The sequence below is a fragment of the Sphaeramia orbicularis genome, chromosome 12, assembly GCF_902148855.1.
Source record: "Sphaeramia orbicularis chromosome 12, fSphaOr1.1, whole genome shotgun sequence".
Taxonomy (NCBI): domain Eukaryota; kingdom Metazoa; phylum Chordata; class Actinopteri; order Kurtiformes; family Apogonidae; genus Sphaeramia; species Sphaeramia orbicularis.
The window spans coordinates 46,045,010-46,059,319 of record NC_043968.1 but is presented as its reverse complement, the minus strand read 5'-3'; the positions used below and the strand labels follow the sequence as shown (position 1 = coordinate 46,059,319).

The 14,310-nt window shown below is 40.1% G+C and overlaps 1 protein-coding gene across 2 annotated transcripts in view; it reads right to left on the bottom strand.

The window, feature by feature from the left end:
- lrp6 (low density lipoprotein receptor-related protein 6) overlaps positions 1-14,310 on the bottom strand; it is a 57,803-nt gene that overhangs the window by 7,132 nt on the left and 36,361 nt on the right. For both annotated transcript variants that reach the window (XR_003936799.1, XM_030149078.1), the window contains exons 8-19: positions 13,974-14,190; positions 13,267-13,556; positions 12,528-12,754; positions 12,242-12,426; positions 10,700-11,026; positions 9,376-9,578; positions 9,082-9,293; positions 6,012-6,202; positions 2,635-2,844; positions 1,088-1,213; positions 761-997; positions 10-120 (exon numbers count right to left, since the gene is read on the bottom strand). Coding sequence is in view for 1 of the 2 variants with exons in the window: in XM_030149078.1 (XP_030004938.1) it covers positions 10-120; positions 761-997; positions 1,088-1,213; positions 2,635-2,844; positions 6,012-6,202; positions 9,082-9,293; positions 9,376-9,578; positions 10,700-11,026; positions 12,242-12,426; positions 12,528-12,754; positions 13,267-13,556; positions 13,974-14,190 (2,536 nt within the window). In the remaining variant the exon portion in view is untranslated. The remainder of the gene's footprint in view (positions 1-9; positions 121-760; positions 998-1,087; positions 1,214-2,634; positions 2,845-6,011; positions 6,203-9,081; positions 9,294-9,375; positions 9,579-10,699; positions 11,027-12,241; positions 12,427-12,527; positions 12,755-13,266; positions 13,557-13,973; positions 14,191-14,310) is intronic.

Sequence of the window (14,310 nt, the reverse complement as noted above, 5' to 3'; positions counted from 1 at the left end):
CAAACTCACAGCAACCGATCTCGTCCGAGTTGTCAGTACAGTCCATGTTGTGGTCGCACTTCTTGTGTTTTCCAATGCACTGACCATTAGAGCAGCTGAACTGATCAGGAGGACAACGCACTGAGGAAAAAAACAGTACACTATAATTACTACTATGTTTTGAACTTTTTTATCTCATCTTTCTTCATTACTGATTTGCTTTATTTCCATTTTAATCTTCTTCTGCTGCAGTTTGACATTATGTCAAAATTACTATAAATGTATGTCTGAAATGTGCACAAAGAATTCAATAAAAGTAAAAACACTGACAAATTCATTTGGACAAAGTCAACAATTTCCCATTTACAAATGAAATCTGGAGATTGCCATCAATGTGACTTTAAAAATTTATAGCTTAATTAGAGCTTGTAATTCATGTTAGAAACCATTTTTACATAGCTTAAAAATAATCAAGCATGTGTGCATCTCTTGTGAAGAAACATAATTGTTCCAGTTCGCCATCATTTCATTCATTGACCACTGAATCTGAAGCAGAAGACAATAATGTCTTTATCAATATTTGTAGGTTTCAATCAATTTAAGTTACTTCATTATTAGAGTAAAAAAAAAAAAGGCTAAAGGTTTATCTACAGACAGAAAATAGTAGAAACTCTGATTGTTTGTATATTAAAGAGTTGACACTTAAAATCTAAACTCTCTGAGATCTTTGATAACACAGTGATGGAGCAGAGATGAAGTGTGGCTGAGTAGCATGTCTGACCTTCACATTTGTTCTCGTCCGATCGGTCCTGGCAGTTGATCTCTCCGTTGCAGCGGAGGCTCAGATCGATGCACTGCCGGCTGTCACACTGGAACTCAGACTCGGAACAGACCGGACAGTCCTCCTCGTCGCTGCTGTCATCGCATTCAGGGTAACCGTCACAACGCCATGCCTGTGGGATGCAGTCGACCTCTCCAGATGTGCAGGAGAACTGCTCAGGAGAACAGGTGGGCGGCTCTGAGGACGACAAAGAACATGGCTGAGTGAGCACAACGCACCTGAGCAGCCACAAAAACAAGTAGTGAGACTCTCGTGCGTTTATTTCACCTCCACAGGACAGTTCATCCTGCAGTAGCACCAGGTGGACGGGACAAGAGCAGCGAGTCGTCCCGTCACCCTTCACGATACAGATGTGGGAGCAGCCGCCATTGTCCCAGGTACACGGGTGTTTACCTGCAAAATACCAGACAGGTGAGTTGCACAGATGTTGGCCGACTTTGATCACATTCAAAATATCAGTGACATTTGGAATGGTGATATCTTACTGATGTAAATAATATATATTCAAGAAACAACTTCCCGCTACAGTATCTACAAGTCCTCAAACTAAGCCTTAAATCCCATCAGGCGTAAACCGCATTACATTTTCAGTGATCACAGAAATATCATCTTGTCAATTTATTCTGAATGGAGACAAATAGATTTCTGGATAATTTTCAGGGTGTTAAAAGGGATCATATTTTGCTAAACCCACTTTTATTAGTCTTTGGTTCATTTATTTGTGTATTTGAACCCTAATAGTTCATAAAGTTTGAATTTGAACCCTCCAGGTGCTGCAAAGCTATCTTTATATTCATTCCGGCAAAAATCAAATGGATTTCTACAACCCGTTTTAATTTCTACTTAATTTGCTACGTCTGTAACTAGTTACGTCACGACATTTGCACATATAAGATCAAGACTTCCGACGAACATTTCTCTGAGTACGACATAAGTGTTTATCAGCAGCAGCAGTTGTAGTCCATACTGAAAATATGTCCAAACTTCGAGCATATTATCTAAAATGTTCAGCTGTTGGTTGTATTAACAAACACAGGTGGTTGAACAGGACAGAGCAGCACAGTCAACAACCTGGAAGGGGTGGGGCATGAAGTGGCTCATTTGCATTTAAAGGGCCAGCACTCAAAACGACCTTTCTCATGTCATTATTTATGCCGCGTTTCCACTACGTGGAACCAGCTCGACTCGGCTCGACTCAGTATTTCTGGAGACCGTTTCCATTACAGGATACTACTGACTTTACAGTACCTGGACATCATAGCGATGCGGCGCGTTATTTCCGTGTTGTCTGCTCAGAGAGTTGTGCTGATAAACTTGCTTGTTGTCTTGTCTGAATTTTTACGTTAGCCACCAAAGACTGAATCTCCTGGACCGACCATGGTGTAGTTTTGGGCTGTTATGTGAATTAATGTACCGCTATATTTACTGTCCACTTCCGCATCTGTTTTTGTAAAACTGCGGATCACAGAGAAAACTGTCTGACCAATCAGTGGTCTGCAGTGTTATACGTCACGGTTTAGTATTGCTTGGAACCTCAGCGGAGATGATACCAAAAAACTAGTACCAGGTACCAGATTCCAGGTCCTTTTTTGTAATGGAAACGCAAAAAGGCCGAGCCGAGTTGAGCCGGTACCACGCAGTGGAAATGCGGCATTAGAAATAGGGTTGAAGATGGGCTTGTGGAGTTGAATTAATGAAGAATTCAGACCCAAGCATAGCATTTACAGTTTATGTAGACCACAGGGAAATGTTTTAAAATGCATAATTCCATTTAAAAAAGCAAAATATCACTCCTTTAAAAAGGTCAGACTTACTGTACTCTCTCATGTCAAGCTCGTGGACTGCGTGGATGTCGCTCAGATAGGCAATGCGTGCCTGGATCTTGGTGCGGCCCTCCCTTGTCGTCTTGTCGATGCGTTCGATCATCTGTTGCTGCTTGTCGATCCAGTACAGGTGGTTCCCAAACACCGTCAGGCCGACTGGCTGCAGGATGTTTGAGTCAGCTATCACGATACGATTAGCACCTGAAAACAAAAACGGTAGGGACAAAACAAAAACAAAAAAAAGGTTGCAGGGCGAAGAACTTCAGGAGCAAAGAGGCAACAGAATGGGAGAGGAACTGAGGGAGGTGGGAGGTGGAGGGGAGGAGGCAGCGAGGACCAACACGTCAGAGCTTCAGAAAGTACGCTCACGAAGTCAGCTCAATCATTTTATCAATGAAATGACACTTACAGAAAACTTAAATATAAATCTAGATATAAGATGTAATGGTATTTTAAAATAACTTAAATGTTTAGTTAATCCCTGATGTGTGAGAGATTATGCATTGAATACATAATTTAGCTGCATCCAAAAATAATACGTATAAATAAATAAATGACAAAAAAATTAATTCTTTAAGCAATAAACTACATTTCTGCTTAAAAAAATGACTGAGATATATTGCATATACTCTTTGTTTCACTAGTTTTCCTGATGAGATGCAGTGACACAACATGCTTTTTATGTTGTGTTTTGTACAAAAATGACAATGATAGCAGATTTCTATTTCAATTCTGAAATGGGTCAAGGCATAGATAATCTGCAGATAAAAAATATTTACAGGGTATGTGACACAAACCTGGGTATTGGAAGAAATATTGATACGGTACATTTCAGACATTTAACACTTTATTACTATGATGAAGAATTCAAATAAATACTTGTGATCTATCTTCAGCGTCCACATTTTTCAGTACTTGATAGCTGTATTTAAAAATAAGTCTAATCTGAGACAATTAAAACATTCAGGCAATGTCTCACTTCAACAGTTTCATGTATTTGATGTTTTTCATGTCTCAAGAGGGTTCAGTAATCTCAGTGGAGGAAGCTTGGTGCATATCCCACTTGTACTCAAGGACAATTTCAGGGCTTCTAGTTTATGTGAGTGCTTCAATTTTCTGACAAACAACTGATGATGATAAGTTGACTGAAAAACAAACTGTCATTTTTCAAGTATAATGGTCTCTTTACTTTACTCACATTCACCTCTTTCAGAGGTCATTAATGATTTTTTTTTTCTGTCAAATGGTCAAGTAATCTGATTCTCTTTGGATATATGACCAGTGTTAAGTGCTCTTGTCGGTCTTGGTTGGTAGTGTTTTTTAAGGTTTCAACAGTTATCAGTTAAAATAAAAAAAGAATGTACTTTTTGGCTGGAGTAGTTTTTTTTTTTTTTTTTAAGTATTTACACACAGAACACGATAAGCTTCCAAACTGAGCAGGAAGTATTTTCAGCAACTTAAGCAACAATTTTTCTTCTTTTGATAGTTTACATTTCACTGCACAACATGTTTAAAAGAAGTATCAGTAACTCGACTGAACCAAATGAATAAACAAGTGCAAATATTGCAAAAACATTAACTAATAAGTCTTCCATTTAATTTCTATGTGTATAGCACATTTCATGTGCAGATAAACACAGTACAACTGTGGCTTTGGCTTCAGCTGAGAGTAGTCCGTCAGATCTATGTGTCATTACTCTAAACAGCCTGAAGGGGGCAGCATAGAGCAGCAGCTCAGAATAAATGTAACCAGCTGAGCAGATGATCAAAGACAAAAAATGACCTCCGCTCTGGGCTGACGGTGTCGTGTTTGCGTCCTCTGCAGAGCCCCGTACACATGGTTTACATTCCTGTTGGCCTGCGTGGGGACCAGAGAATCAGTGGAATGTGCTGAGCTCGGGGCTCCCTGCCAACCCCCCACCTCCACCACACCCCTGAAAATCCTTAAAGATCGGCTCTGTTCACACATTTACTCCCCTCCACAGTGTTAAACCTCTGACAAATGGACCTCTGCCAGCAAACAGGACTCTCATGGCACATTATCGGAGACAAACTTTTTACCTTTCAAACTTCAAAACTTAAAAACATTCCAACAGGTCAAGGAGATGGAAGATTTCATCTACTAATATTATCTAATAGATTTCTGTTAGAGTACATATAAAACAAGCCTAAACACTGTTTAAAACCTTTTTAGGAGACACTGACAAGGGGAAAAATGTGATTTTGATGAATTTAATCCATGAGCAGAACATTAGACCAGGTCACTGTTGAACTGGAGCTAAATCATTTTGACTGTATGAAGTATGTATATCACTAGTGAAAAACAAGACAAGAGGGTGATTTTACTTAGCTCTGCATTCAAACCTTATGACAAGAACTGATACAAAATATAACATCACAACGCTTGTCAAGTCCAACAACTTTCCCACCAAACTCACAGTTTTTGCCCCTAATTTTGAACAGCTCTTTAGAGTTTAACAAAAATTTTTTTTTGAGCTGAACAAAACAACAACAATGGAGAAGTCTAAGAAAAGGGTTGATAAAACACTACGTGAGGTAATCTGCTGACAAAACCCTCTCGTGAGTTTCAGGAAAAGCTAGAAAGAAGTTTGAGAAAAAGTCAACTTTACAATGAACTAACTGAAGGTTTGGTTGAGGATGTTTTCACTCCAATGCAGGAGCAAACAAAGCTTTAAAAAAAAGCCTTTCAGAGGATTATCAAGACTCAAAAAGTGCTAAAATGTAGTGGATGGTTAATTTTCACCAGTATTGACACCAAGGTAGGTACCAATAATCCTGGGCAGAACCAGTTCAGATTAGGTGGAAAAAGTTACCGAGGTACATTTGTTTTTGAGGTAAGGGTTGTGTAACAATGCCTAATACAGATAGATTATCACAGAACCTGGCTATACCTACAGTATAGTAGCTGATTACTCATCCTCAACTGAAATGATTGACTCTAAAGAGAAAAAAAAAAAAAAGTTATTTCAAAAGTCATTTCCAGATTTACTGGTTAAGTTACCTTCAGTTTGATGTACAGGGATTCAAATTATATGATTTCTGCTTAGATATTAGTTAAGAGGTTTTGCAGTTTCTAACATGGTCAAAGCTACATTTTCAGTAATATTAACCAATTCATCTGCTTTTTTGCACACAATTCTCAATACATTAGCCTTTAAAAACCCACTATCAGTCAACATCTTAACCTACTGAAAAACCAGATTTAAATTAAAATCTAAAACTATTTATCAGCAAAAATGATGATTCCAATTTCCACTTCCCTCACTGACCTCTAAATGCAACACCTAACAGAATCAACTAATAATTGACAATGTGATGACAGTTGGGTGGTTTAACCCGGAACTCACCAGAGAGGTCACTGCTCTCGATGCGTTTCAGGTCCGAGTCGACCCAGAACAGCTTCCCCACCTCGTTGTCGATGGCCAGGGCAACAGGTTTCCCCAAACCGCTGAAAAACAAAACCTCGCGTTCCGTGCCGTCCAGCGCTGCCCTCTCGATCTTTGGTGAGCGCTCCAGCAGGTTGGTGAAGTACATGTACCTGCAGGACGACACAGAAACTCTCAATTTGACTCATAAAGTGTAGAATGTTAACTAAACAAAACACCAAAAATGTGGCTGCTGTATGGTTTTAGTTTTTGTTACAGCTGTTAGAATGATAGAAGAGAAAGAAGTCCCTGTGCTTTTGACTACAGGTCGGTGGCATGTTGCCTTGCATCATCCACACTCAAATGTCAATCAAACTCTGTTAGGAGACTCGCCAACCCAGAGGCATGAAGCTTCAACCCGGTTTAAAATATAAAACAGTTTTATCCTTTTTTAATAGATAAAAAGATCCTTCACAGCAGCTGCAGTGTTAGATTTGATTTTTTTTTTTTTTTTAAACAAAAAATGAGATGACTTTTTAATCAGTTTCAGATCAGCTGTGTTTAACAAGGGAAGCTGCTGTGGATGTTTGTTTCTGGCCTGTTTTCCATTCTGGGCTTAGAAAGAACCAGAACATCTGCAGACTTCATTTCGCAACCACACAATGACCCGGAGATTACTGCGAGAACCCCAGCCTGAAGGAAAGCCTGCAATTATGGTTCGAAACAAGCGACTTGGCACCGTTGAGCTACAACGGGCTGCAAGAACTTCATGCGCCTGAGAGAATAAACAAGACGAACAAATTACTGTGTGATTAGAAACGAGGCTGCAGACGCTGTGAGGAAGTTCGGGACTGAAAAATCAAACAAACAAGCACTAAAACCTCCTGAGAATCCAGTTAGTGTTTTACAGAATTCATATCTGTAAAAACAACAAAATTCCTGCATTATTGTACACTTCAAATGTCTAACATGGTGATGTACATTTCTGGCACCACTTTTAGTCCACAGAAAACAAGAATTTGATCAACTTTCCAAACATTACTGGTTACTCAACACAACTCATACTGAGGCCAAAACTTAGAGCTGCAGAGGAGGTGAATGGGACAATGGAAAACATGAAGCTACAGTTAACATGACCACTGTGTGTAAAAGATGCTTCACTGCTACACACTGAAAAACAGACTTGGAAAAGGACAGGAGTCTGAACAAAATATTTGCAGTGCCCCCTTGTGGCTCCTGCAATACATGTCATAAATGTCATCTTTTCAGTGTTGGTTAACAGATCATAAATTAGATGTAACACCAAAGATATTTCCCAAATGTGAGGTTTGTCATTTTACATAAATATCATCAAGCTGCTTGGTATTCGATACAATAAAAAGACACAGTATCATCATCTGACAGTCATGCCTTATGCCTCCACCAGCCACTCACATTATAGTTGTTTGGCAGTAAAAACATGGGATGAATTTAATTAAGGTGTTCATTGTACCCTTTTGTGAAATCTGCTGCAGAGTTATGGCCAGAAAAGCATAATAAATTTCCATTTGGAATCATAGGCTGAATCCCAATTCAACCCTTGGCCCTTCCCCGTACCCCTACCCCTCCATTTTGCACAGACACGTGAAGGGGTAGTGTTGTCCCGATTCTCAATTAGACAGAGAGGAAGGGCTCAGGCAGAGGGCTGCATAGCCCTCGAAACAGATTTTTCAGGACCACACTACAAACACAGGGGTAGGAGAAATTTCCCATAATTCTGTTCGAATCATTGGCAAGATGGACGTAAACAGAGTCAAAAAGTGCAGCAGTGTGATGAAAGAAAGACACAAATGTACGTATTTTCATTGTAAACAAAATCATTTGATCAACCGTTTAAGGCTGTTTCAATGCATTATAGATAGCATTTCTGTGGTTTACAGTGGATAGCCGTAAAAAGATGACAAAAGCCCATGGAACAGACATGGTTACAGCTGCTGACGGCATTATGAATACTTTTGGAAACAAAGTTGTCACATCTGTTAGTAGTGACATTGATGACTGCTTATGATGTAACAGGTCATGAAGGATTGTCCCATTTCATGGGGGAATGCTTGGACCCCTACCCCTTGCAACTCCATTTCAAGGGGTAGTGCCAAGTGCAAGGGGTAGGGGTAAGGGTTAGGGCTAAGGGGTGAATTGGGATTGGGCCATAGCATGAAGTTTAATTAGCGATGGTTTAATGGACCGCTATGGTGACTGAAAATTGATCCCTTCTCTTTTGTGTATGTTAGCTTGAGAAGGAGCTTGATTTTACATTGTAAACTGTTTCTCAGTAACAATTTAACAGTCTTATGAAGAAGACAAACATGTTACATTTAAATTTTTCACACTAAACAACAGTCATGTGAAATAATAAGACAAAAATTGTTTTAGTACCAAGAAATGAAAGATGGAGTTTCTATTAAGGTACAGGTTCCTCCACCACTTTAAGTTTTACCATACCCACATCCAAACCAAATTAATGTAAAACCCATCTAACACCTGGTTCAATAAATTTTTTTAAAACTTTTTTGCTGCTGTTTATCTGCTCAAGGTTTACCAAATGTTCTTACAGGGGTAGGATTAGAATAATAGTTAAGAATTATGTGAAACCGTTTTAAATGAAAAACATTTATTGCAGGATGATCCAAAACATCCCAACCGTTCACCAAAGTCTTCAGAAAACTGGGGGAAATGTCTGAACCCTGAAACCATTGAAAACCTCAGGAAAACCTTGAAGTCCTTCATTTAAATTAGCTTTTCAGAACAAGCATATACCACTGCTAAAATCATACTAGTTATTCTAGTCCGTTCTGAAGACCCAGTCTGCTAAAACTCCCTGATTAACAACTTCTCTCTATGGGAGAAAAGTAGATCACATGCTCTTTCAGATAATGAAGAGGTGGTGGGATGGTAGATTACAAATGAAGTTTAAGTGGGACTCCAATTTTGTTCAGAGCTTCACTTTCAGCTGGATTCCTATAAGAGAATAAAGATGGGCCCTGGTCTTTATGGGGTTTCTGAGGACACTGACCCTCTCTCTGGGTTGACAACGATGGCTCTGGGTTTGTCGTGCTCCCCCCTCAGTACCACGCCCACTCTGCTGCCGTCAGTACGGGTGACATTGATGACATTGGTGACCTCACTGGTCCAGTAGATGAAGCGGCTGTAGATGTCAATGCTGAGGTCGTACAGCTGCAGACCCTGACTGGGCCCGCCCACCGAGGTTGACACCACAGTCATACTCTGACAGAAGACAGGTGACAGGTCAGGTACAGTACTGCACTGGTTATTTACAACTTTTAAAAAACACCTTTCTTTAGTCTACCTGGTTTCCATCCTCTTGAGCACGGCGGATGACGTTCTGCTTGGAGTCAATCCAGTACAGCTGTTTGTCCAGGGGGTCGTAGTCAATGGCACGGACGTTCCTCAGGCTATGAATGGGCAGGATGATGTCCGGACTCTGCTGTTCATCAATCACCATACGGTTTATGGCTGTCCTCTGGCTGAACAGCAGGAAGGATGTTGGAGCTGAGAGAGAGAGAGAGAGAGAGAGAGAGAGAGAGAGGGAGAGAGAGAAAGAGAGAAGGTACTACTGAATAAAGGCCAAAACTGCACACAGGAAAAGTAAACTGCTGAAGGTATTACATAGGAATTAACTCAAAACAAAACAACTGAAAGCTAAAGTCAAAAGGGTTAAGCTTCTGTGCTGAAGGCATTTATGAACATCTGACTCAGCTGTCACAGATTCATCAGTCATGAATAAGTGGAATTATTATATGCAGCGTCCATCCTAAACCTGCCTGTATGCGCTGCATATTGCACAGCATGATTGAATCACACTGTGGTAGGTAAAACTGAAGTGTAAGGGAATATTTGTAAAACTGTCTTGATCTCCAATGTTTTATATGGTCCCATACCATTGTTTTCTCCTCAGTCATTTCATCAAGTGAGTGCTGGTCTGACACACTTCATCTCAGTCTACAGGTCATATTAGGATTTATAGGATTTTATATGACATTGTGCCATTTTGAATAGAACAATGCACAGAACAAGAATCTTGTTTTTGCATTTTCTTACTTCCATTTTAAAAACAGTCAACGTTTTAGTTTTTGGTTTGTAATTTACCCTGGATTACATCAATACTTAATTTAATCTAAAATAAATATTAAGTGTTACTAACTAATAAAAATTAGGAGGTTAAAATGAGAAAATTAAGGTTTAAAATGTATTTTTAAATAAAAAACACATTAAAATGTATTTTACCTGTTGATATTTATTGATTTAAACCGAAATTAAGAGACTTAAATCAATACAGGAACGCTCAATTGCCTAAATTAATATAAATAACAGTAAATGTGAAGGGAGGTTTAAAAGAAGGTTTGTACTTATAATACGAAAGCATCTTAAGATACAACAATCCGCAAAATAAGAACAATGTTTTCACTTCATTACACAAATGTAACGGGAGTTTGCCTTCAGCTCAAACTCAGCTCTAGGATTTAGCCACAAAACTTTAAATCTTTGGATGTTTCCAGCTTCTTCAGTGTTTATTCATCATCATCTTCATCATATGACCACTAAAATCAGCAGACAAACCAAACGAACTCTGAGGAATTTAAATATTTAGGATGGTGGGTCAGGGTCCTCACCGCTACAGGTCTTGTTATCATAGTTGAGGGAGAAGTGGGCGGGACATCCGCAAACGAAGCTGCTGACAGGGACGGCAAGGCAGAGGTGGGAGCAGTGTCCGTTGGTGGAGGCGCAGGCATTCCAGCCACCCTGTCGTGAGGAGTGGAATACCAGGATGTCCATGACGTAGTCCAGGTGGCCCTGGATGACAGTGCGGTTCTGCCCACTGGTCTTGTTGGCACGTTCAATGCTGCGTTGACTCCAGTCAGTCCAATAGATGTAGTCCTGGTACTGGGTGAGGCCGAAGGGGTGAGGGAGGTCGTCAGCAATCACCTCACGATCCTGACCTGAAGACATAAACAGCACAGGTGATACATTTATGTACACAGTGGGAATTAAAGGGTTTATGGGTGGTTGTTCATTGTACATGTTTAAGAAATTTACAGAAAAGGTCTCTCCTTAAGTTTGCGGCATGAGAAACAACATTTTTCAGTGTAACAGAGTCATTTGTTCATCAATGTATCCCAATGCAAACTAGTAACTAATTTAGCTAATTGTTTTTCCATTAATTGATACTTGTTTGGCATTTCACATAGCTGAAACAGTATCATTTTTTTGTTGTAAAGAATGGTATAGCATTTAACAAAAAGGATCTAAGAGAAAAGTCTGATTTTGTACTTACAGCTAAAATGAATAAAGAAGTGTCGTCTTACAAGTAATAAAGATATACATTATATCAGTTCAATCGGTATAACAATCAGGTGCCAAAATTAACACAGCAGTCCAGAAAGAGTCCAAAAAATATTAAAGCCCAACAGAAATCTGCTCAGTGAGGCTATTTTCTCTCCTCTACCTCCTCGCCAAGGCTGAGGCTGCACACAAATTGGTAGTGTTGTAGGAGCTGTGTGAGTGTAGCCGGGTCTAATAGCAGTATCGTTTGTTTTAGTTTTCAGTGAGGAATATTTTGGGTCCTGGTCTACATCCATCGACGAGCTGAGTGGAAACACTTGAGGACAAAAAGTGGGAGCAGCGCGGCTTTTGTTTCTGTGCCACTTTGAAGTTTGCAGCCATAAATGCAGGAGTAGAACGAGCCGCTAATGGGAAACACAACCATATGAAAACACAATACATGTATGTGCTGGTGGAAACACACCACAGCATGGGGGAGGGGAATATAATACACAGAGGGTTTGGGATACATGCCTGTGGGGATAATGCACAATTTTGCCGAGCAGAACAAAATAATTCAATGAACTGTGCATGCTCAGAAATATTTCAAAGAAGAAAAATTACATTTTATTTAGATATTATTATTCTTTTTTTCCTGGGAATTTTGTATTTTTATTAGAGAGGGTAGTTCACTGAGATGATGAGAGAAGACTGCAACACTGTGATCACACTGTCAATATCTTAACCCATAGCTTAAATACCAAAAACTTTGATATTTTAACATTTTCTGGGTATGAAAGGCTGATTATTTTCAGAATCCATTAATGAGACATTATTAATTATAAAAAATAATATGTGTTCATACAGATAGCAGCTGGTAAAGTCAAACTCACCCAGCATGTTGGACGACTCTATGAGGGTGGTGTCTAGGTCAGTCCAGTACAGACGGCGCTCGGCATAGTCGATGGTGAGTCCGTTGGCCCGACCCACATCAGCCACCAGTGTGATACGACCAGTTCCATCCATGGCTGCTCGGTCAATCTTGGGCTTTCCACCCCACTCTGTCCAGTACATGTACCTGAAGACAGGAGAGTCCAAGTCAGGGTTTAGTTATTATGAACTAAATCAAATACAAACACAAACAGTCCTATCAGCAGAATCAGTCATTGGACTCCTCACCCTTCAGCAGGGTCCAGAGCCAGCGCTCGGGGACTGTCCAGATCCTTCCAGACCAGGACCTGCCGGTGTTGTCCATCCAGTTTGGCCACCTCGATGCGGTTGGTGCCAGTGTCAGCCCAGTACAGGTTCTTTCCCAGCCAGTCCACTGCCATGCCCTCTGGGTAATCCAGACCAAACTCCACCACGTGCTCCAAGGCGCTGCCATTCATGAAGGCCCGACTGATGGTCTGCACAGATTGAAGGCCACTTTAAAGATTACTGGACAGTGAATGGGATCTGACTATCACCAAACCTGACGTCTTTACATTACATCATATGAATCCAGGAGGAATAATCAGAACAACAATAATCTGAAACTCTTTGGTTGATGCATAAAATCTTAGAGATTAAAGTCATAATTTATGTTTAGGTATAAATGTATTTACTTTAATAATTAGTTTACGAGTAATGTGAGTTACATGTTCAGAATTGACAGGATTCATCAAAGGTGACACCCCCTTACACCTTTAACTCACCAAAACACTTACTTTTAGTCTTTTATGATCTACTGACAATAGCCAACTGTTCTCTTTAGTCTAGTATTTTAAATGGAAACTTTTCTCAAGTTAATTCAGAAAAGAAAAAAAAACAAAAAAAAAACATAGTTTGACCTAGAAGTAATGGATGGGTTAATCATCTCACTAGGGCTCACCAATAGTTGGTGTTGCCAAAAGCTTCTTGATAACAGGTAACTCCTTACCTTCAATGTGATGTCGGTCCAATAGATGCGATTGTCGGTGACGTCGAAGTCAAGTGCAGAGGCCTCTTTGACGCCGGTGAGAGGGATGGCCACATTGTTGTTGTTGGTTTCCAGGGAGATGCGGCGGATATCGGTGTGACGGGAGAAAAGCAGGAAGGCCTCAGGTACAATGCAGGTTTGCATGTCGGAGATGAGTTCGAGGCCAATGGGGCATCCGCACTGCACACCCTGTGGCTTGTAAAGGCACAGGTGGCTGCAGCCGCCATTGTTCTCTGCACATGGGTTTGTACCTACACAAACCAGATTGAAACAACGGTTGCCTTTTTTATTAAGTGATAAAACATATAGATGTTTTAAATAACTGTGGAAATCTAGACCTATATCTCAGGAAATTGTTTTTGTTTTTCTCAAATGTGAATAACCTCAGGGTTGAGAGTTTTTATCAGCTGGTTGAGCTGTTGGGAATAAGTGAATATGCAGAAAGAGGTGCAAATGAAATTTGTCTGACAACATATCTTCAAAGTTTAGAGGAGGATGTTGAATTTTTTTTGCTTTCCTTAGACAAAATCTTAAAAATAGATGCATGAAATGTGTTAGTGTCTTCTTTAATTTGAGAATATCAGGAATTCTGATTATTCTATTATTTCATGCCAATTTAGTTACTAAAATGATCAAAAATATGAAAAAAATTGGCTTTGTGGTCTCACCAAAGGATTTGTGTACGTTTGTGGCCTTCAGGCCCATCAGATCAGGCAGCTGGTCGATGATGAACTCGCGTTCTGCTGTGCGTTTGTGGACCCGTTCGATGCTCCGGCGCTGCCAGTCTGTCCAGTAGATGTAATCACCCAGCAGTGTGAAGCCGAAGATGTGAGGAAGTTTGTCCTCCACCAGGATACGTCGGCCAGTCCCGTCCATGTTCATCACCTGAGAGAGAGAGACGGAAAGGAGGATGAGACACCGAGCATGTAGAGACGAACAAACACAAGGACTGCTGGAGGTTTTATGTTTGTACTTTTAAATATGAATTGGTCTGATATGTTCTTC